The sequence below is a fragment of the Hydra vulgaris genome, chromosome 12 (genome assembly GCF_038396675.1).
Source record: "Hydra vulgaris chromosome 12, alternate assembly HydraT2T_AEP".
Classification (NCBI taxonomy): Eukaryota; Metazoa; Cnidaria; class Hydrozoa; order Anthoathecata; family Hydridae; genus Hydra; species Hydra vulgaris.
Genome location: NC_088931.1, coordinates 63,051,676 through 63,077,186, shown reverse-complemented (window position 1 = coordinate 63,077,186; position 25,511 = coordinate 63,051,676). Strand labels below are relative to the sequence as shown.

The window sequence follows — 25,511 nt, the reverse complement described above, 5'->3', positions numbered from 1 at the left end:
TTGTTTAAAGTTTTGAAACTTTAAAATTTTTTTAGCATTAAAGACTCTTCTTTATTGAGCAGAAGATCACTAATTGGTAATGGTGTTCAAGTTATATTTAAATTTTTAAACAAAATGTTACACAAATGTTGGCAAGATGGTAGTAATATTGAGCTTTGCTCTGAACTAATTGACGATGGACTTCAGGTCATCTCAAGTATAAAAAAGCCATTCCTGTATGACGAGGAAGATCAAATATTTACTGTTACTGAAGATCTGGTTATTATAATTGGGAAGTTATTACTTATGTACGTATAAATATATATACAATACACATGTATATATAAAATATATATACACACACACACTCACACACACACACACACACACACACACACACACACATATATATATATATATAAATATATATATATATATATATATATATATATATATATATATATATATATATATATATATATATATATATATATATATATATATATAAGTTAGTAAAAACACTTATCTAATTTTTCTTCAAAAATTTCTTTCACCATTAATAGGCTCATTAGGAAGAATATATATATATATATGTGTGTGTGTATATATATATATGTGTGTGTATATATATATATATATATATATATATATATATATATATATATATATATATATATATATATATATATTTATAAATGTTTTTATTTTTATTTTTTTTAATAAAATGTTTTTTTTTTATTTTTATTATTAAATTGTTTTTATTTTTATTTTTTTACTGTAAATCATGAGTGTTGCTACATTGACTATCTTATAGCCTGACTCGCAACAAAGTGCTGCTACATCGACTGACAAATGGCCTGACTCGCAACGGAGTGCTGCTATATCAACTGACAAATAGCCTGACTCGCAACGGAGTGCTGCTACATCTTCTATCTTTTAGCCTGACTCGCAAAGGACTGCTGCTACATCGACTGAGGGTTTGGTTGGGGCAGGCAGTCTATCAATTAATAAAAAAAAAGTTCCAGTCTTGCATTTTAATTTTTACTTTTTGTCAACAAAATACGGAAAAAACTTTATGACAACATATTAGAGTTCTATATATATATATATATATATATATATATATATATATATATATACATATATATATATATATATATATATATATATATATATATATATATATATATATATATATATATATATATATATACATATATATATATATATATATATATATATATATATATATATATATATATATATATATATATATATATATATATATATATATATATATATACACACACACAGGGTGTTCGGGATAAATTTGACATATTTATAATTGATTATATTTTTTTGTAGATTAGAGATATTAATACACACTACAGGTCATTTAAAAGTTTGAACCCTTCTTCATTCATATACAAGATGTCAGAAAGGATGGATGACTATGAAGCTTGCACTCAATGAAGACCTTAGCTACTACTCATACAAGCATCCAGAGGATGCAACATTCATTTCACGTGACAAAGCCCGAATTCCAATGCCAGGGTTCTTCAACACCTGTTCCTGCAGACTTGCGAGGAATTCTGCTGTACGAACGCAATCAGATCGTCTGCTAGGGATCTTTCTTCTTACTACATCCTCGTAGTCACCATTGCAAGTCTCTAGTTCATACCTGATTGTTTTTACTGTGTTCAGGGAGCATTGGGCAGCAGTCATAATATCCTTATTTTGATGGCCAGCACGAATCATCATGATGCAAGTTATTCTCTTCCATGATTCAGGTGGGTTCCAGTCATCCATCTTTTCTGACATCTTGTATATGAATGAAGAAGGGTTCAAACTTTTAAATGACCTGTAGTGTGTATTAATACCTCTAATCTACAAAAAAATATAATCAATTATAAATATGTCAAATTTATCCCGAACACAATGTATATATATATATATATATATATATATATATATATATATATATATATATATATATATATATATATATATATATATATATATATATATATATATTTAAATTCAGACATTTAAATTCTGGTCAAATGACTCATTTACTAAACTATAAACAACTTTTATTAGACCTGAATTAAAATTTTGTGCACCAGTCTGGAATCCACATTTAAAATGAAATAAAAAAACTTGAAAAAGTTCAGCATAGAGCTACAAAGCTTGTACCAGTTCTCAAGCACAAATCATATGAAGAACGTTTATCTAGCTTAAGGCTAGAAAGTCTCGAATCCAGAAGAATTAGAGGTGGCCTCATCCAATATTATAAAATAAAAACCAATTTAAACAAAGTCAACTTGTGTCATCCAAACTTGAACACTTTTTCTTCAACTCTAAATGGTCCATCTTCTAATATTAGAGGAGAAGCACACAAAGAGTATAGAGAGTTTAGTAAACACAGTTATCGAGAAAACTTCTTAAGCAACAGGATAGTGCCACATTGGAACAATTTGCCGAATAAATTAGTGAAATCAAAAACAGTTGGAGAATTTAGAAAAAAATATCATGTCTTATCACACAGCGTGTAATTGACTAATTGCTACTATAGTAGAATTGCGATAGTCCTACTCTGTAGAGATTTGTAATGTCTGTGCTGTAGAAATAAATAAATATATATATATATATATAAAATATATATATATATATATATATAAAATAAATAAATATATATATATACATATATGAATATTTGTGAAAGATATATTGAAACAGTTAGGTGGTAGTGATAGTTTTTTATGTTTAATTTTTTAGGCTGATTTAGGCATTGTTTAAGTTTAAAGAGAACTTGACTCATTCATAGATAAAACACGATATCCCAAGCAATAAGCTATGAAGTTGTCTCAGTCTCAGGAGACCTGACTACCAGCTAGCCTTAGAACCATTAAAGTGAGTTTTAGAGCTGTACCTATAGATAGCAGGAAGAGTTGTATAGCCATTATCAAAGAGGCACAAGCAAAAATCTATGAGTAGAGTCAAGAACATCCAGCATTCATCATCCTAGGCAGAAACAATGAAACACATGTTTACATCTTTGCCAGCATGATAGAAGAAGGGATGTGAGGCTGGTCAACACAATTATTCTGCTTACCTCTAAATGAGTATATTTATTGAGACACCATCTCTACCTTTTACTCAACCAAGAGCCCAAAGGCAGGAGAATTTAACTTAATGCAGTTAAAATCTGTCCAAGATGAGTATTTTTATTGAGGCACCATCTCAAGCTTTTACTCTACCCATATTTCTCCTAGTATTTGCCTAAAAAAGCAAACACTACAAGGCAGCAGGGCATGGGGTACGTTGTACTGGGTTACATGATACCAGCAGCAGGGTGATCGTGATAATTCTGAATGTGACCTGACCTGACTTGAAGTAATTAAAAGAAGTTACCTCTTGTAAGCAGTACTTTAAAACATTAAATGGGATGTTTGGGAAATGCATTGAGAAAAGCATTAAAGCATTAACAGAATATTAGAAATATAGGTGAGTGTAAGTTTTATAGTTAAAGTCACTAGTAACTGAGCTCACACTACATCAGAGACTTAAGCAGAACACAAACATACATATATTAACTTATTGGTGAGCAGACACCCTATCAGGTTTTCAGACAGAACACAAACATACACACAGGAACTTACTGGTGGATGAATACAACTCTACAGGTTCAGACAGAACACAAACAAATTTTTAACAACTTACAGAGGAGTGAACACCGCACCTAAGGTTTAGAAAGAACAAAAACATACATATATAGTAAATTACAGGTGAGCTACCACAGTAACTAAGACACCTTCAACTATATAAATTAAAAAAAAAATTGTTATAGACATGGCAACTATTAAATAGTATTGATGACAAGAAGTCCACTTCTTCTAACCTTTGCCTAAAAAGCCAATCCTGCAGAGCAGTAAGGCTTAGAACAGGTTGGACTGGATTACCAGAGTAATCATGATAATCATATACCTAACCTGAAACAATTTCAGCAGATTATCGGATTCAGTTTTGATTCAACAAATTAAAAATAGCACAAGCATGTGATTTGGCCTAATCTATTTAACATTTTTTTTTGTCTACCACTTCCTTTTTTGAGATATATGTTTAACAAATGTTTTTAAGTTTTAAATTTTTATTTATTTTATTATTTATTTATATTGTGCAGTAGATCAACACTTTTTATATCATATCATCAAAAAAATATTAGTGTTTTACAAATATGGGTATGGTTGGGTTTTGGCTATTTGTAGTGAATCCTTTTTTACTGCAGTATGGAATAGGTGTAAGTCGCAGGGTAAAGCATAAATAGCAATGATGTTTGTCTGACGGGATAAACTAGTTATAAGTGCTGATCCTCATCGAAACGCCAGTAATGATAGACGCGACTCTGAGGAGATGTTTATACTTAATCATTTTTACTACTATTTACTTAATATAAGAAAGTTACTGGAGATAATTATTATTTTTTATAATTTAATATAAAAAGGTTACTGAAGACAATTATTTTTTATATAATTTAGAATAAGAAAGTTACTGGAGATAATTATTGTTTGTATAATTTAAGATAAGAAAATGACTAGAGATAATTATTGTTTATATAATTTAAGATAAGAAAGTTACAGGAGATAATTATTATTTGTATAATTTATGATAAAAAAGTTAATGGAGATAGTTACTGTTTATTTTAATAAGGCTTGAATAAGTGATCGCAAATTGCTATATCTGTAAATGTTTCTGGTCCTCAAATTCTCAGTTTATTATTGTTCTCAGTTTAAAAAGCGTTAACACTTAATGAAACGGTCAATTTATCGTATTGCAAAAATTAATGAAAAAGCAAAACAATAAATTAACTACTGTAAAAATAATACCAGTCAAAACTTACTTATTTTAAAATTATTGTTTAAACACTAGGTAATTTAAGCATTGTAAATTAAAAAAAAGTTAAAATAAATGAAAATTACTAAAGGTCTGGAAAAATTGCTCAATAATTTAAAAATCAACCAATAAAAAATTATTTTAAAGCTATTTATGCATTGTATGAAACATTAGAATTGGTTTTTTTTTTAGGGTGAAACTTTGAGGAATTATTTATTTGAAAATTTAAATATTTTAAATTATAAATTAATTGATAATAAAAATAATATTAAAAAAGGTATATTTTATATTAAGTTATTATTTTTGTTTTGTTTAAAATTAGAAAGTATTTTATATCTTATTATGCAATTTCTTTTATTTAAAATATTTAATCACCGCTAAATCCTTTTAGACTGTTACACACTAAAAAAAAAAGGTAGAAATTTCTACCTTAGGGTAGGATATGTGATATACCCTTAGTAAGGTATAATTTTCTACCTTTTAAGGTAGAAAGTTATATTAAAAACAATTATTTGTCATACAATTTTCTAACTTAAAAGTATAATTTTCTACTTTATAAGGTAGAAAATTATATCTTACTAAGGGTATATCACATATCCTACCTTAACTAAAAATTTCTACCTTTATTTTTTAGTGTGTATGATTTGCTGTTGTTTTTTAATTATACATCATACTGTATGCATTATATTTCTAGTTTTATCTAATGATTTATCAAATGAATTAAATATTAAAGTTTAATTCATAATTTATAATGATAAAAGTAATAGTATTAATATGGTTTTGTAATGAGATTTTATATAATAATTTCAAGGTCAATATAATATAAATTTTTATTGAATAACATCTATTGAGTTTGATGAAAAACAGAGTTTACGGTTTTTAAAAAACAAAAAATTTTAAGACCAGAAGCATTTCCAGATATCGCAATTGGCGAAGCTTGGTTTATATAATTTAAGACAAAAAAGTTGTTTATAATGTTATAGTTTTTGAAGTTTATAATATTAGAGATAAATTACTTTCTTGTCTTAAATTAAAAAAAAAAGACAATTTCTAACATGTTTATAATAAAACGTCCCTTACTTTAAGAAATATCTAGAAAAATCCATTGTTTTACAAAATAAATAGAAAAGTGCATAAAATCAGTTTTATTGTAATTCAACTTACCTTATGTGATTTAATGCAGCGTACATCTTGGGCATTGTGATTAATCTAATCAATGTATATAATAATTTACAAATCTACTTTTTTTTAGTTTTTTGCAGGTATGCATAGTCCCAAAAAGGACTCCAGATTTGAAAATCACAAAAAGATTTTTTTTTTTTGGTTTTTGGTATTCAGGAGTAATGTAAGGAAGGACCATATGTAAAGAAGCTTATGAACTACTTTTAGAAGAAAAATGATATTTAGTTTAGAGAAACAATCAATTTTTTAACCCAGAGTCTTTAGGTATAATGGGGGTAAGAACTCCAGGATTCCAGGCTCAAAAACAATAAGTTCCAAGTCATTAAATCTTATGGATTTTTTTTTTATAGCAGATCTTAAGTCAACCAATATGTTTAGAGCTCCTGGACTTCAGAGACCATGAAAAAACTGAGATATAAATCCAGAGTCCTTTTACAACTCCTCATCCCTGGTTTTTTGTATTCAAGAAATATTTTTTTACTTTTCACTATTTTATTTTGGTTATAAAATAGTTTACATTAAAACCCAAAGTATATTTGAAAAATGCAAATTAGAATTTTAAATCGAAAAAAAAGTATTAACTTTTGTAATTTTTAATTTATTACTATAAGTATGTTGCATTTTATGTATTATCACTATAGTTATATGTTGCATCTGATGTGTTATCACTATAGTTATATGTTGCATCTGATGTATTATCACTATAGTTATATGTTGCATCTGATGTATTATCACTATAGTTATATGTTGCATCTGATGTATTATTGCTATATTTATATGTTGCATCTGATGTATTATTGCTATATTTATAAGTAATTTTTTATCTGACCTATTATCATAATAGTTCATGTAATGAAATTTAAAATTTTTATATAGTTTTGATTTTTGTCAATTTTTAAATCTTGTTTCAGTAATTCAACTCAACATTTAAGTTTGGAAGTGAGGAAAAACTTGCTTTTATTAATGTTAGAGCTTGCATTTCAACAAGGTTCTCTTGGATCTATAATTAATTTTATGGTTGTATGTTTAAAAGTTGCAAAAGATAGGATCATGAACTATGCTGATTTACACCCAACTATTCAAAAAATATACCAATATTCAATTGATACAAGTTTTGTTAAAGAAATACTATTGAGGGTAGGTAAAAGTAGATATATTTTTTTGCTGACCTCTTTATTCATAAAATATTTGAAAGAGTGTTATTATATGTAGTAGCAGTAGAGTTCCATCTACTAGGGCCTTAATATTTATACCCACCACATTTTTTATATTGTCGCACTTGTTTTCTTTTTGAAACAACCACATCTGGTTCATTCGCAGGGTGTTAGCCAGCTTGATAGCAGTATATTGCAAAATTCCATTAGCTTAAATTTCCCAAAGGTTCAAAAGATCAAAGTAAAAAAAATCCTATATCAGGCTCAGATTTAAGGTGTTAACTAAACATGTTAAAAACGTAGTTGGTACGCACAACGAAGAAATGAATTAGGTTGATGTATTTTTTTTTAACTTTTTTTTTGAATGATCTTGCTTGTTAATGAGAAGCGTTCTCATTAACAAGCAAGATCATTCGTTCTAAAGTAAAAAGAAAAAAATTATTTTTTAATCGACGTCAGTTATTCTCTAGTTTAGATTTTTCAATATGTTTAAGAAATTTATTCATTTATTCTTATTATTCAAAAACTCTTTATTTGCATTTTTGCTGTTTATCTTAATTTAGGAAAGTTACAAATATCTTTGCATGTTAATAAATGATATACTTTAAAATAAGTTGATAACATTTTTATATTAAAGGAATTAAAAGTATTTTCAAAAATAACAACAACAAAAAAATCAAAAATGAAACTTGCAATGAAACGTATCATTTATGTTATATTTGCATAAAACATAAAAGAAGATAGTCAAATATGCATACATTTTTTATAGTATTTTTTAATTTTATTTACAAATGCAAAAGTTAAATTTACAAAAACAATATTTAAACATATTTTATATGTTTAAATATATTTTACATTATGATATTTATATATTTTTTATACTCTTTATATAAATATATATAATTTAAATAAATAAAATTTATAAAAAATTTATAAAGTTTAATTTTCTAAAATTCATAAATACAAAAATTTATAAATAGAAAAATTTTCTAAAATTCATAAATACAAAAATTAATTTTTTTTCTAATTTACAAATACAAAATTTACAAAAGTTTTGTATTTGTAAATTTAAAAAAAAATTATTTTAGTATTTAAATATTTTTTAATTTAAATACCTAGTATACTAGATATTTAAATGTGCTGATTAAAATTTACTTGCTGCCCTTGTGCAGTGAACAAATCTCACTCTGCCCCCTAAATGCCTTTGCTGCTTATTTAAATTAATTCTGAAAAAGCATATTGCAATGAAATTAGCAAGCCAAGCAAGTTTCTCATCTAAAAGCTATCAAGCTATCGAAAACTTTTTCATTTAAAAGCTATCAATTTAAAGAGGGTCATGGAAACCATCAAAAAAGTTAAATAAAAATTATAATATAAATATAAATAAATTTTGTTAATAAAATTTATTTATACTATTAAGTATTTTTCTTTTTCATTTATAATTTAAAAATGTAAGTAAATATAAAAGAAGGCAAATATGTAAATAATCGTTTAAACTTTGGGGGAATTCATAAAGTATATATGCATTAAAACCACTGGTTTAGGAACCTCCTTCCCCCCTTGTGCAAACCTGTATGCTTTCAATGACTCCTCCCATCTATGTTTGCGTATGCATTATTTTTTTTACAAAATCCTCCCATCCCATCCCCACCCCAATCAAGTTTTAGAAGAGATAGAGAATGAGTGATGGTCAAATTGTGTGATTGCTTGATGTCTTCAACACCCCTTTGTACACATTCATATGTTTTTGGGTAACCTCTCTCCACTCTTACCTGCGTACGTATTTTATGGAAGATTTCTTTTTAAAACTGTATTTAAAAGCGATATACACAATTAAAATAGTTCAAAGCATCAAATTCATTTATTCAGATTTTAATTGCAAGCAATTTTTTTTCATTCTAGTTTTCTTTCTACAATTTCACACAAAGAAGAGAGGCAAATTAAATATGGAGAAACTTAAGATGATTTCTCAGAATGAAACAAATGAAAATTGAATAATTATAGTTTACCACTTTTAAAATATAAAAATATTCTATATATAAATATATTCTATAATAGAAATATATATACTATGAATATAACCAAGAAAAGAAAAAAAAAATAATTTCAAAGATTTTTAATAAATATTTTTTTAGATACAATAAATATATTATTTATGTATCTAAAAAAGTGTCTAATTTTTCTACTTTTATGTAACCTTAAATGGTATGCCATTAAATCAAGCCATGAGTTGGCTTAAACTTTTTCTTTAGTGTCAGAATGCAATGACTTTTTTTTTGTTTGCCATGCCTTAGTTCCTAATACCGCATAAAAAGACTGTAAAAAATTTTTTCCTGGAGAGAAGAGTAGTTTTAGCACTCAGAGAAGTGTGTGTTATAGCGCTGAGAGAAGAGTTTTAGCACTCAGAGAAGTGTGGCTTGTAGCACTCAGAGAAGTGTGAGTTGTAGCACCAAGACAAGTGGGGTTGTAGCACTCAGAGAAGTGTGGGTTGTAGCATGGGAGAGAAGTGTTGATTGTAGGTAAAAAAAATAGAAAAGTTTCAATGTTTTGAAAAAAAAAATTATTTTAGAAAAAATCTTAAACTTTTTATTTATCTTTATTTATCTTATGGTTACTTATTCTTATTTTTATTTATCTTAAGGTTATGATAACTATAGTATATATTACTTTATATACTTAAAATAATATTTGTTTTTAAATTTTAGAGTAGAGTAGACCTCTCATTGTATGACTGCATTGGGTATGAAAATTTACTTAACGACTTTATTGAAAGTGAGAATAACGATATCATGCTGCAAGTGGTTCATATTATGAAAGTATGCATGCATATTGTTAAACCATATCAACTTGGTGTTGTTAAAGTGAGTTAAACAATTTATAAATAAAGTAAAAGTATGATTTTACATTTTAGTTGGTTTTACAATTTATAAGTATTAGTTTTTAAATTACTGATTAGTCTAAAATATGGTATTATAGTAGCGGTTTATTATTTATCTTTATTTATCTTATGGGTACTTATGGTTACTTATTCTTATGTTTATTTACCTTATGGTCATAATAACTATCGTATATATTACTTCTAAAATGTGGTAATAGAACTTTTAGCTCACAATCAAGAGGTTTGAGGTTCAAATCCACCCTACACTCTACTCCCTACACTTGTGGAAGTACTGCACTCAAATTTTTTTTACATGCATCAGCCTTATTTAACATGGTTTATGTTTTGCTCATTACTAGTTAGTTAACTGACACTTGCAAGTTGAGATTTCTTAAAATATGGCTCTCAGACTGTTTTACAGAGACTCTCATCTCTTGATTCATTCTTATTGCTTGTTGTAAGCAACCACAAATATGTTTTTTTTTTTACCATTATACTTTGCGCAGGTATTACTTTGCCCACATAAACTGACTTATTCGGATGTGGAAGCCGGCAGGAGCAAAGAGTGCTAAAGCCTTAAAGGGATCCCAAAGTGCCGAGACAAGTTGTGTTCATATTAAAGAGAATGATTTAAAAAAATTTGTGTTAACTGAATTTTTTGATTAAAACAAAATAAAAACAATGCCAAGAAAAACTAACTTTGTTATTTTACTCGAAGCTTGCAGTCTCCATGTTAGCCCTGTTGCTTTAAGTCTTTAAAATATATGCCGCAATCTATATAATCTACTTTATAATTTATTCAATTGCGTTCAACTCCAAAGACTTTTAGTATATGGCGTCATAGCAGGGTTTTTTTTAATCGATTTTTTTTTTTTGAATCAATATTATTTGTTTTTGTTTTACTTGTTATTTAAAATAGGCGTTTATCATCAGTTGTATGACTCTCCCATAAATTTTATAGGAAGATAAGATTTTTACTCTTAAATATAATAAATATAAAAAAAAGACATTGATCACCTTTCATTCTGAATCTTTTTATTCTTAATGTAAACTTTTTTTCTAGTTTTTCTAAGTTGTTTATTGCTATGCTGTTTTTGTTCTCCAAACAAAATGATATTTTACAAATTTCTAAATTTTTAATTAATAAATAGATTTGTAAATGACATCATTTACTAGAGATATTTGCTGAATTCTTTTATTTTTAGTTGGAAAATATTTATAGATTTTACACTTAACAAATTTACAGACAGCTTTATTACTTAAAGCATTAATGTTTTATGGTAATAATTCAAGACTGATGTATGGCATTGCACTTTAAAAAACGTATTACATTTAGTATTTCCCAATTTATATGTCGTATTTGGCAAGTACTTTACATTAAAACCTGTCTCTCCACATTACAAATAAAAAAAGTACCAAAATTGAAAAAAACAGTATTTCATTAAATGATTTCAATTTTAAAATTGACATGATAATACTTTTTTGCAATCTTAAAAATAAAATAAAATAAGCAATACATGTTTTACAGAATAAATTTCATTAAATATATTCTTGCAAGATTAAATAAGAATTTTGAGAATATTTCTACCTAATAAAAAGTTTAGCAAATAAATGCTGTTAATAGACCTTTTCACAGTTCCGATATAAAATTTATGCGCGTGCAGAAATTAAAAAGAATTAAAAACATAAACAAACGTTGTTTTAACAATGATTTGTTTGAGATTTATAATATTATACATTCTATGGTGATTTTAGTTTAATAGTTTTTATATTAGTAATTATTTTTAGTTATGTTAAAGTGGTTTTTTAATATACATTTTTGTGGATTAATGTATTATGTTAATTTTACATGAACCTGTGTAAAAAGATGATTTACGGCAGAGAATTTATTATTTGTACTTATGTACATATAATAAATTCTCTGCCGTAAATCATCTTATCAGCATATATGTGTATATATACATATATGAATATATTTATATATCAACCCTCTGAATTAGGGTCGGCACTCGGCAATACTGACCTAACTGCCAACCTAAAAGTGTTTGAGCTCAGCAAAAAATTGCCAACCTCGTTTTAATGTTTCATGGTCAAACCATTGTATCAAATTTTCTTAGCAACCTGATGCCAACCTCTAAAAGACAACCTTATTTTTCCTAATTCCGAGGGTTGATATATACATATATGTATACATACTTAACCTATCAATGTAAAAACAGATTTGTTATGATTTAAAGTCAGTTTAAACTTATTGGTTTTCTTAGATAACTTTTAGAAACTATTTGATAATATTATTATTATTATTTGCTTTGCAAATAATAATAATAACATCAAATAGTTTTAACATTGTAAGCGGAAACTCTGTTGATGAAGCTCAAAATGTCTTTTGTCTTTTAATAACTTGTACAACCACCCAGTATCCACAGTAACCACAATAACCTTAAATAAGTGATTTTTTTATTTTTAGTTCTTTATTTGTCATTGTCATTTGTCAATTCTTTTGAGCTGCACCTTTCCAACTAGGGGAACTGTGTAGTAGATAAAAATTTCAGCACATTTAGTATTAATATTAAAGTCTTAATTATACATTATAATTATTGCGATTTGTAATTTCTTTATCTGAAATTTAGCCTCTGTAAGCTTTAGAAATTATTTAAAGAAACTATTAATGATTATACTGTTTTTATAGTGTTGTCATGTTTGTATTCACTCCATGTTAGTTTCTGTAAGTTTAAAATTTCGGGTGTTTCATTAAAAAACTCTGTTATATCTGAAATTTAGTTCAAGTCTGAATAATTTAATTTCTTAAATCTGTTTGGCATTGTCTGTCTTATAACATCTTTACTTGGAACAAAAATCATGTGCTTTAAAAGTGAGCTAGAAGCTTTAACTCATGTAGAAAATATTGCACTGGATAATCCTAAAGATATCTTAATTCTGTCAGCAAGATCAGTTGTCAGTAATCCAAGTCTTAGCTTCACTAGCATCATTAAAAATTCATTTTTGCTGCATAACTTTTATTTTGGCCCAAATAGCTTAGGGTTTTTTTAAATTTCAAAAAACAGCAGTATATGTTTTTTAACATCACTTTATTTTCTTGAAACACACTTACAGATGTAAGGCCAGTATAAAAGTTGCAAGATCTATCATTTTTTTAATGTTTGTATATGAGTAAATTGCAATAACATATTTGTTTGGATTATGTTTATATACAAATTTGTCTGGTTTCATAATAACAACAGATGTGGTTGAAGTTAATTTTTCATGTAAATCTTTTTCAATTTCATGCAAGTTTTTTTTTGAGCTATCATTTTCCGTTTTTAATTTTTGATGCTCTATTATAAAACAATGCTTAACATCAAATTTAACTTAATCTGGTGGATCATTGTTTGAAAAATTTGTATTGCTTACATTTAATAATATGTCTTTGAGCCTTTTTTTTTGTTGTTGTAGTTATTTAGGTGCTCCCAGAAGTCCTTACGATCTTATCACAGAGCACCGCTGAAGAGCATTTAACAAGAAGTTTATGCCTCTTTCCGTACCAATATCGCTTTTTGGGCTAGAGCTGGTGTCAAACCTCAGATCTGTGGATTCTGAGCCAGAACTCTAACCACTGTGCCACTGCTGAGCATTGTAGCCTAAGTTTAATGAAGGATATCGATATAAAGGATATAAAGGGTAATGATAATGCTCTGTCAGGAAAATCGTCTGAACATTCTCTCATTTTATATTTTATGGTAAATAATTTACTATGATGCAATAATGTAGGAGTTGAACTGTTAATTAGTTTTCTCCATTTTTCACTAAGCTGTGGTTGTTTATATATTGTTATATATCTGTGTGCGTGTGTGTTTGTGTTGATAATGGATAACAAATGATTAATCATATGGTAGTTTGCAGTTTCACAAGTTAGAGCTTCGTTTAACATTGTGTATCATACATAGGTCTTTCCTCATTTCTAGATTGTATTCGTTATTTTTACAATCAATGACAGTGCTTGTTTTCACTCTCTTGAAACTTCTATTTGGTAAAGATTCAGTATTTACATTATTTTCAGGTTCAGTATTTACTTTGTTTTCCATTCTAAACCTTTATGACTTAAACCGTTGAAATAATCTTTGTTTACATTTTTACTTCTATTTTTGCATGCACGTAAATTTTATATTGAAACTGTGAAAAGGTCTATTAATTTTTCAAAATGTTAAATAATATGTAATAATTTTTTTAACAGAATTTTAATAAGGATAATAATCATTTAATAACAATAATAACACAAAAATAAGTTATAGCAGTAAAAGCTTAAAATATCTGAAATATTTTATTCATATTTTTAATGTGAACTCGACAAGAGATTTTGAAACCAAAATTTAATTAAAGAAATTCTATAGTAATTTATGATGAAAAAAAAACTTTTGTATAATGATAACTAAACATATTCATTAGTAATCTATATTAATAAAAAAAAAGTTCTATAATTTGTTTAATCTGTTTAATCTATAATTTGATGAAAAAAGAATTTTTAGATTTCTTATCGAAATTCTACAATGACGTCATATACTAAAAGTCTTAGGCATTAAATGTGCTTGAATAAATTATAAAGTTTGTAGATTGCAGCGTATATTTTAAAGAATCAAAGCAACTTGCTAACATAAAGACAGCAAGCTTCGAGTAAAACAAAAAAGTTTGTTTTTCTTGGTATACATTTATTATTTTGTTTTACTCAAAAAAATTTAGCTCAAACATTTTTTTTTTATCATTCTCTTTAATATGAGCACAACTCTGCACTCTGCTCTCCCTCTGGGATCCCTTTAATATGAGCACAACTTGTCTCTGCTCTCCCTCTGGGATCCTTTTAATATGAGCACAACTTGTCTCTGCTCTCCCTCTGGGATCCCATTAATAAAAAACCTAAATAAAAAAGTAATATCTTAAACAAATACAGAAAATTGATTTTTTATATTTTGCAATAAGAGCTCAATATTATTCTTTATTTTTATTGTTTCACAGGCTGAAAGAAAAAAGAATAATGGTGATTTATTGGTTTGGGGAAATCTAAAAGTTCTCAATACACTAAAAGAAGAGAAAAATCTTGATATAAAAATTGCTTCCATTTGTTGCACGGAATTGTTTTTTGTAATATTGACTTTAGATGGGAAAATATACACTTGCAGCTATGAAACTGAAGCTCTTGTAAGTTATTTTTTATGTATGTTTTATTTTATGATCTAATTTAAAGCAGTATAAGTCTTTTATAATAGAAAAGTGTTTCTGAAAGCACTGCACTAAAATTTGTTAAAATCTGAGACATACAATAAAATAATATATTTACCTACCATAGCTATAACAAAAATTGTTATTGGCATGAAAAATACAACATAAAAGTACAAAATAGTTACAATAAAGTATATATAAGATTGCTTATTAATGTATATGATGAAAATCATAAATTTACATGTAATAAATAACTGTAAAAGCTGTTTTTAATGTTGCCATAACTAAAATAAAACCAAGTTTCAACATTACACACATTAAAAAACTCAATCTATAGTTTTGCATATTGGTGATAAGTTAAATATCCCATGTTTATCATTCATCCCATGTTCATCATTCATCCCATGTTCATCATTCATCCCATGTTCATCATTCATCCCATGTTCATCATTCATCCCATAAGTATTTATACCAAAAACTGATAAAATGCTGGTTATAAGTTTAAACTGTAAAACAGTTTTAAAGCATTAGTTCAGTTATAAAAAGAGTTTTTCACATTTTAAAAAGTTTATCTAAATATTTTTATTTTTGTTAATCATAATCATTTTAGTTTTAAGAAATAAATAAAAAAGTAAATAAATAAATTGAACTAAAAGGCACATTGATTCCTTTCAATTTTTATTGCTACTATGATACAATGATTGCATATAGGTGACCAAGCTGGAAGAGGTAATTCTATTAACAGATTGTAGAGCTGTTAAGTGAGAATGAGAGGGGAGGGAGTAAGTATTAAGTGTATTATTAATCATAAAATAAAATCATAAAATAAAAACTAAAGCAGGTGTGTAAAATAATTGTATTAAATGATATAGTTGTATAATAAATAATCTAAATACAGTGTTTATAACAAAAGGCTAATATTGTGAAGTGCAGAAAATCAATGGAAGTTCAGGTAAAAAATGATGGTGCCATTATAGTCTATTAAAATTAAGTAATGGGATTACAGTGATCCCTTATCCTCAGGAATCATCACCAATGATGTTTCAGGAAGCCTGAGATCTGTACTAATGCCACTCATGAGAGGCGTTTTCTTGCAACAGATCTTTTTGATGGCATTTGGTGTGATAAAAATGATATATCGAGTAGGTTTAATTTTGAAAGTTCATTATTTTGCTCTTTTTTTTGCTATCCAGTTTGTTGAATTCTTGCACATTGTTTGTTTTTTGAGTTCTATTTGGATATTTTTTAATTAAAACCTGACTTTCTCAATAAGTTTTTTAGTCACAATCATTCTAATTCTAAGCAATAAAAAGCAAAAAACTGTAAATAATGTTGTAGTGGTAGCAGTAGCGGTAGTAGTTGTGCACTTGCCTAATAAGCTAAAAGTTCTGAGTTGAATCCTCACCATATCCCTGGTAGTACACCATTTAACTTGTTTCTCCTCGAAACAACTTTGTTTGTCAAGATTTGTGTTTCTAAATTAAAATGTTGAGAGAGGAGTGTAACCACTTTTTAAAAAATATAGCCTTTTTGACTGTAATGATCTCAACAATTTTTTAGTTTGAAAAAATTGAACAAAAATGTGCATTGATTTCTTTCAATTAAAAAGTGCATTGATTTTAATTTCCCTAAAATTTAAAAGAAAACTGCATAAGTAACCAAAATTATTGTTTATTAAAAACTTCTAAAAAAGACAAAACTGTACTAAAAAGAAAAGTGTACTGTACAGAAAAACTATTTTACCAATCTTACTAGTTTTTACCATCATTTTCTTACCAGTTGTTATTTTTTTAAATTAACTCAGCAACTTGCAAATAAAATTTAAAAATTATTAAATGTAAACAAATGAAATTAAAAATAACAAATAAATAAAAATAAAAAAAATAAATTATACACCAAGTAAAATACTTTTATAATAATAACATAATACTAAATTGTAAAATTAAACGCTACAAAGTTCAACAAACTGACTTTGCTGTGCACACTAAAAAAGACACATAGTTGTATGTGCTCTTAAAACCAGGCTGAATGTAACTAGAAAAAAAAACTAATCATTTTTTTTTTCCATTTAAAAACTATGAAGTTTGCATCACAAGAATAATTAACATATTTAGGAATAATTAACATATTTTGTGCTACTCTTAACTTAAGTATTAGTTATTGTATTTTAGTGTTTTATTGTGTAATATAGTATTATTATATATTATAAATAAGTATTTTTATTATAAATATTTAATATAGTTATTTATTATTATTTAATAATTATAGTATTATAAATATTTAATATAATTATTTATATTAATTAAGTTATGAATATTTAATATAATTATTATTATTTAATAAATATATTAATTAATAATAATATTATTCATTATAAATTTTTAATTATTATTATAAATATTTAATAAACTAATATGTTAGAAATAGTTTGATATGATGTTATTTCATACATTAAATGAGATTTTTTATTTGGATTTATTTAAATATTTTTGAACAGGTATTAGAGGTGTACCAGGAAGTCATGAATATTGAAATAGTTTATTTACAATGCTCAAATGATGGTCATTTTATAGCATTAGACAAAAATAAAGCTGTATACACTTGGAGACATAAGAGGTATCTAGATCCTATATATATATATATATATATATATATATATATATATATATATATATATATATATATATATATATATATATATTTATATATTTATGTGTGTTATATTAGTGTGTGTTTATATTTGTTCCGCCTGATTATAAATATATCAGAAAAACAATCGTCAGCAACATTCTGCTATTTAATTATTCAAGTATTGTAATGCTTTCTAGAAAAATTAATAAAAAGAAGTTGCATTTGACCAAATTTTTTTTAACTCTATTTTAGTTTATATATATATATATATATATATATATATATATATATATATATATATATATATATATATATATATATATATATATATGTATGTATATATATGTGTATATATATATGTATATATATATATACATATATATATGCGGTAGTGGTGTAGTGGTAAAGGGCTCGCTTCAGAAGCGAGAGGTTCCGAGTTCGATCCCCACCACGTCCCTGGTAGTACCGCGCTCAACTTGTTTCTCCGCGCAGCGGCCTTGTTCGTTGAGGTTCGTGTTTCGGAGTTATAGAGTTGAGAGAGGGTTATAACCACTATTGAGTAGCCTCCTCATCTGTAGTGGCCTTCATGGCCTTGAGGAGGTGAATAACAAAAAAAAAAAAAAAAAAAAAAAAAAAAATATATATATATATATATATATATATATATATATATATATATATATATATATATATATATATATATATATATATATAATAAACATACAGGGCTGGAATTAAGTGTATCGCAAATTGCAATTGCTTTTCACACCTTCGCGATTAGTTTTTTCTTAAAAAAAATATTTTTGCGATTTGTAATTTTTTTTTGATTGTTAATTTTTTTTCTAATTTAGTATTTTTTTTGGCAATTCTTATAAGTAATGTTTTTGTCAAAGTTTTTTTATTAGCGTTCGTAAAGTACCCCACGCTAAATTTATTTTTTGAATAGATGCATGATCATTTGCTCTTTTGTTCGGAGATTTTGATTCAATGTAAAGCACTTTTGAATAGGGATGTACCAAAGCTAAGATTTTGCCAAAGCCAAAGCTTCGGCGGAAGTCACTCTGTTGAAGCCTAAGCTTTTGCACTTACATAAGTAAAATTTGTTTTCTTGCAGATCTAGCTAGGGATAATACTAATTGTTGAGAAACATTTAACATTTTACTGCAATTACAATATGTACTGCATATTGCAAAATATATGTACTTTAATGCACAAGGTATTTCATTACCACCACAAATCATCAAGCTTTTTTTTAAGTTATGCAATGTCATAGGATTTTAGGATGTAACTATGCCTTGTTTGAACAAGTTTATTGTTATATGGAAATTAATGACTAGCTAATTAGTAATTACTAATTACAAATTAGTAATTGAATCAGGGTGTGAATTATAAAACTAGTTTGACTTATCATCAACATAACCAACTATATATAAAACATTGCACTAAAATAACTCATTATTATTAATTTAAATTATTATTTTATCAACAATTTTATATTATTAATTTTACTCTTTTAAGTATATTAGAATATATATTAAATTTGTTTTAATTAAAATTTTTCTAATAGTTAATCAATGCTAATAGAAACAAGTAACTTTTTTGCTTCAACATTTTTCACTCTAATGACCCTGAACTTTTTAAAGTTATATTTACTTTGACTTTCTGAATTGATAAAGTACATCACAGTAAATTTACTTATAAACTAAATCAAAACAACCAGTTAAGTTACTACAGTAACTTACAGTTTCTCAAATATTACTTTATCAACTATATTTATTTACTTAATATACTCAAAGACTCGCAAAAGTTAGCCATACAAATGTTTTTATTTATATCTTATATGTTGTTAGCACATAATATAAGCTTCTAACTAGAAATTATTTTTACCAGAAATGTTGAATAGTAAATTTTTGTTTTGTTTCTTAAAAATAGTTTTTAAAGTAGAAACATTCTATTGCAAAAATTAAAGCAGTGGCTATTGCAAACTTTAAACCAAAAATTAAATTATACAAAATTTAAATTAAAAAAGATAAATTATTTTATTTCTGTTCAAAGAAATTTTTTTCCAAAAAAATAATTTAATGATATACTTAAACTTAACGAAATATAAATCCGTTTATTAAACCAAATATTTTTCTCATTTTTATTACAAAATAATTAGAACAAAAAAATTGATTGTAAGCATTAACTTAAAAACCATTTGAATAAAAAAATTAAATTTAAATTTATTATACTTTGATTTTTAATAGTATTGCAATAAATTATAAAAAATGTGAGATCTAATGTTTTTTCCCTTTGACCTTACTTGTTTGGTCTATATGCATGCTCATGCATTTTTTTTAATCATTTCTATTTATTTAATTTGTTTTATCTTAACTCAATACTCTTTAGAAATAACAATATTATTTAGAAATTGTGTTTTATCGTCAGCATAAACATATTAAATAGTTTCTACAACTTATTAAAGTGGTTTAAATATTTTAATATTTCCATTTTTACTTTTTTGAGCATGTTAAGTAAAAACAATTACTAAAAGCAGTATTGTAGTTGTATTAAATACTTTACTTGATCATTACATCATAACATGCTCATTACACTATAACAGCAACTATAACCTAAGCTGTTGGGTCATTCCATGTCAAATCAACTAAAAAAAAAATAATTCGGCACCATGCCATCTCAGATTTTGCTGATTTTTAGAATACAAGCTTGAATTAATGAATGAAAACTTCACTTGTAGGTTGTTGTGTTGCCGTGTTGACTTACCTGTAAGTTGCTATCTGTATGTTTGTGTTCTGTCTGTTAATGTTTATGTGTATGTTTGTGTTCTGTCTGTTAATGTTTATGTGTATGTTTGTGTTCTGTCTGAACCTCCGGTGAGGTGTTGGTTTGCCCGTAAATTACTTTATGTATGTTTGTGTTCTTTCTGAACCTCTGGTGTGGTGTTGACTCACTTGTAAGTTACTTTGTGTATATGTGTTCTGTCTTAATGTTTAAATGTTCTGTTTAAATGGTTTAAATCTGTTTTGATGCAGGGTGAGGTCATTAGCTAACTAGACACTACAACTATAAAACCTATGCTCACCTTTATCTCTAGTATTTTGTTAGATATAGTATTTTTCATAATGTATTTCCAAAATATCATGCTTAATGTTTTAAATTATTGTTTACAGGAATTAGCTCCTTTTAGTTACTCTAGGTCAGGTTCAGGATTATCACGATCACCCTGCTACTGGTATTAGTAACCCAGTACTATCTGCCCCATGCCCTGCTGCCTAGTAGAGTGTGCTTTTTAGGCAAAGGCTAGGAGAAACAAATTCTGACTTAAAAATCCCCTGCATTGGGGCTTTTAGTTGAGGAAAGGCTACAGATTGTGTCTCGATAAAAATACTCTTCTTGGGAAGATGTTAACTCATCCAGCTACTAAGGCTTCTTAGGCAAAAACTTTAGGGGTAAGCAGAATAATTATGTTGACCAGCTACAAACCCCTTCTTTATCTATTTGGCTGGCATAGATATAAACCTGTGTTACATTATTTCCTGCCTAGGATGATGAGTGCTGGATCTTCTTGACTCATCTCATAGGTTTTTGCTTGTGCCTCCTTGATAGTGGCTATGAAACTCTTCCTGTTAGCTTCTAATGAGGGTACAGCTCTAAAGTTTAATGGTTCTGAGGCTGGCTGGTAGTAAGGTTTCCCAAACTCTATGGTAGCTCTATACAGGTCTTTTGATGAAGCAGGAGTGATCGCTCCGCCCACACGAAACACGCTTGTAAATGGTCTTCAGGGCGAAAAAAATAGTGATTGCTAATTTCGTTACAAGAGTAAACAATCACCCTTATCTGATAAACTTGCGAGAGAGAAAATTATAAGTTGATTTTGTGAGAAATATTTTTGGTAAAATTTTTTTACTGTCTAATTCTAAATATTTCAATTAAACTTTTAATTAAAATTTTAATTACTAAGTCTAAATATTTTAATTAAACAGTGGAGTTTGCTTATTGTAAAATAATACCAACAAAGTTATATTTTTTATAAAGTACATCACACATAAATTAAAATTAAAAATCTTAGTGCAAGAGAGCCAATGATTTCTTTCTTCTATTTGAAAGTTAAATTCAGCATGGCATTTTTATTTTTAAATTGCCGTTGAACTTTATTATATTATCCCTTAATCATACCCTGGTTAAGTCAAACCATTCACTTGTACAGTTTTTTTGGGTCCATTTGACAAAAAACTTTGCTTAACTAGGTCTTGTACTCTGAATTGCATAAAGTTCCATGTAATAAAATATCAAATCATGTAGCACTTCAATAAAAGTTCCTAACTTTGATTGTTTAAAAATTAAATATCTAGCTTAATATTTTATTTATAATAATTTATCAAACTAAAACTTCATTTATAGCTAAGTATTTTCACTGATATCAAGCTAAATATTTTCACTGATATCTTCGAATCAGTCGAGCTTATATTAAAGTCTATTTATTAAAAAGTTAAAGCTAAACGAATTATTATTTGTTTATTATTATTTGTTACTAGCTGGTCAGACCCGTAAAATACGGGTTTTGGTCTGTTCCGTACCATTCTTCCCTTTCTATATTTATTAAACTTTTGCTAAAATAATAAAATGCTATGAAATAATTATTAAAAATTAAAATATATAAATTTGTGTAAATGTTTTATAGCAATCCTAACTGGCTTTAAAAAACATTAAAATTCTTCATAATTAATTGTTGTTTACTATAATATGATATAATTGTAGTTAATTTTTTTTGGGGTAAAATCTAGCAAATTTGAACATCTCACGTCTGTACCTATTCATTGCAAAAATGGGATAAGTCATGTATTTGCTGGATATGGCCATTTTGCTGCTTTGTCAACTTCATCGGAGTTATGTATTTGGAAAAATGAATTATCTGGAGGTGATCTTTGTGATTTTTGTAGACACATTTGATAGATTTTTATCTGTTAATTATAATATAACTATAATGGTTATATAGTTGTTTTTTATAATATTAAAGTCTTTTATAATTGCAGTAATTACAATATTAAATAAAAATATTAAGATAATAGTTTTAGTTTTTTTTTATAGTTCAGTAAGCTGTAATATTTGGTTTAAGTTTATTATAGTTTTCATTTACAGAACAGAATAATAAACAAATTGTTCCACTGACGTTTTCTGAATTTGGTAACAGTTGTGTTGTTGATGTTACTTTTTCGCAATATCAATCTGAAGTTATAATTGTAACTGAAGGAGGTATGTTTACTTATACTAAATTATAAATACTGTACATTAATGTTTGGATTTCATTTCATAACTGAATAACATTGACTTTTATTTTAGGGTATATATGGTCATGGCAAAATAACACTGTTGACTTACTTACCAAAGAAAGCATTGAGATCAGTAAAGTTTATATTGCAAAGTATTTCTACATTGTTTTAAGCGTTAATGGCCATGTCTGGAGATGGTAATTTTTTTCTGTATGCAGTTTTCTTATTAGCCTGTTTGAAGAGGTTTTATACATTTTGTTTGTTTTTATTTTAGGGGAAAAGACAGGTTTAGTAAAAAAACTTTTAAAGAAAAAATTTGTTTACAATCTATTGAAAAGTTAAGTAAAGAAAGTGTTTTAACAGTCAGTGTTGGAGCTTACCATTGTATTGCATTAACACAATCCTATAATGTATACTGTTGGGGTGGTTTGGGTGGTAAAGAGGAAGATGAAAGTTTAATACGTGAGCCAGTGTTATTAGGTTGGGTGAGCTCTTTGAATATAAACCACATTATGGCAGGGCCACATCAAATTTTTTGCTGGTCAGTTTCTCTTACAAAGAAACTCAAAAAGAAAATTCCTTTCGGTATTGAAATAAAGACTAGATCATTCGAGCAGTTATCAATCTTGCTAATTGAAGCTAGCTTGATTGAGAATACTGTTTATAAGAAAGAATTTATTTGCAATATTCTTTCACTACTTAAACTTCAGTTTGATTCAGCTCGAGCTCATAACATTTTACCAGACATTATTGGGTTTGGCAGCATGAAAAGTTATAATGTGGACTTAAAAAATGTGATAATGACCTTAATGACTAATGAAGAATACAATGCTGCTGCAGGAGAAGTTCTTGAATCAGGATGGTCGTTTTTATTTCCTTCTTCAGAAAACATTGCTACAACAATTACAGAATTAATGAGAGGTAGCTTATTATTTATAATTATATAATTACATTTTTTACTATTTCTTGTATAATTGTATTATTTATATTTACATTACTAATTAAATCTTGTTAGTAAATAATATAAATAGCTAAATCTGGAGTTATATTAACTGCAGATTTAGTTACTAATTCATTCTACAAACTATAAATTTTGAAATGTGCATTTAAATCTAAATTTATTTTTTATTAGAAACGAAAAAATATTAAATATTAAAAGAAAAAATCACCAATAAATTTTTCTCTCAATACTAAATTTTATTTCATATTTTTTTATTTTTAATTTATCTTAATATTGCTAGTAAAGTTTTTTAATATTTTAAAATACAAATAAATTTGAAATAAGGCTGCAGGCAACTTCTATTTAAAATTGTCTGATGTCTATAAAAGCTTTAAATTATACGAAGAAAACATTTAGGACTAATGTTTGACTTTGCTGAATGATGAGTGACACAAGAACAAAGAGATACAATGTGATTGAAGCATAAGCTCCTTAGCTTGCAGATTAAAGTATCTTTTCTAAAACAAACAGGCAACAATAATCCAAACAGGGACAGATAAGAGGTTTATATATGTAGTGAATTGAAACAGGGAAATGACAAGCACAATGAGGAGTGGCAGCCTTATTAGGTGGTAATTTTGCAATTGATTAAATATAGTATTGCAATTGATTGAATATATACCACATGTGGTCAATAGTAAAATATAATCTGATAAGACATTAAGTATAAGAATAAGATTTTTTAGGTGCAAAAAAAAAACAGTTTAAATGTCTAAATATAAGTAGTTTTGTATTTTACAATGTTTTGTAAAAGTAATGAATTTTGCTATTCCTTTAGTTGCACTCTTTGCTGATAATTGGCTTCTTTTGTAATCTCTTGGACCCACACAGCTATGAAAGCTTTTGTTCCTTTTCAATCAATATTCAGTCAAGCACTATCCTACTTTTTTTTGTTCTTGTGCTGTTTCCAACCTAATCATTTCTTCTATCCTTTTACCAAAACAACTCTAATAGAGAACAAACTTGTTATTGCAAGAAATCAATGCAAAAAGGTATTATATGTGATCTATTTGATAAATGCTTGAAGCTTGCAAAGGCTGGAGAATTTTAACTCAAAAAAACAGTCTCTCGCTGAGTCTTTTACTTTATCTCAGAATACCAGCACTCTCACTGAGTCTACTGAGTCTTTCTATCTCAGATAAAGTAGAAGTCTTCTCAGATTATCTTTACTGACCTCCCACAGATACCATAAATCCAATAAGTTATAAAACATAAAAAACAACATTGTACTAATTTTTCTTTTTTGTGATATTTTGGTCTAATTTGGAAAGACCATCATCAGACATAAAATACCAATTTAAAAATCGTTA

The 25,511-nt window shown here is 26.6% G+C and overlaps 1 protein-coding gene across 1 annotated transcript in view; it reads left to right on the top strand.

Moving 5' to 3' along the window:
- LOC101238496 (E3 ubiquitin-protein ligase HERC2) overlaps positions 1-25,511 on the top strand; it is a 124,945-nt gene that overhangs the window by 11,411 nt on the left and 88,023 nt on the right. The window contains exons 3-11 of the mRNA XM_065814049.1: positions 36-287; positions 6,966-7,191; positions 9,914-10,069; positions 15,094-15,276; positions 17,795-17,913; positions 22,716-22,849; positions 23,071-23,184; positions 23,272-23,398; positions 23,476-24,122. Of these exons, the coding sequence (XP_065670121.1) occupies positions 36-287; positions 6,966-7,191; positions 9,914-10,069; positions 15,094-15,276; positions 17,795-17,913; positions 22,716-22,849; positions 23,071-23,184; positions 23,272-23,398; positions 23,476-24,122 (1,958 nt within the window). The remainder of the gene's footprint in view (positions 1-35; positions 288-6,965; positions 7,192-9,913; positions 10,070-15,093; positions 15,277-17,794; positions 17,914-22,715; positions 22,850-23,070; positions 23,185-23,271; positions 23,399-23,475; positions 24,123-25,511) is intronic.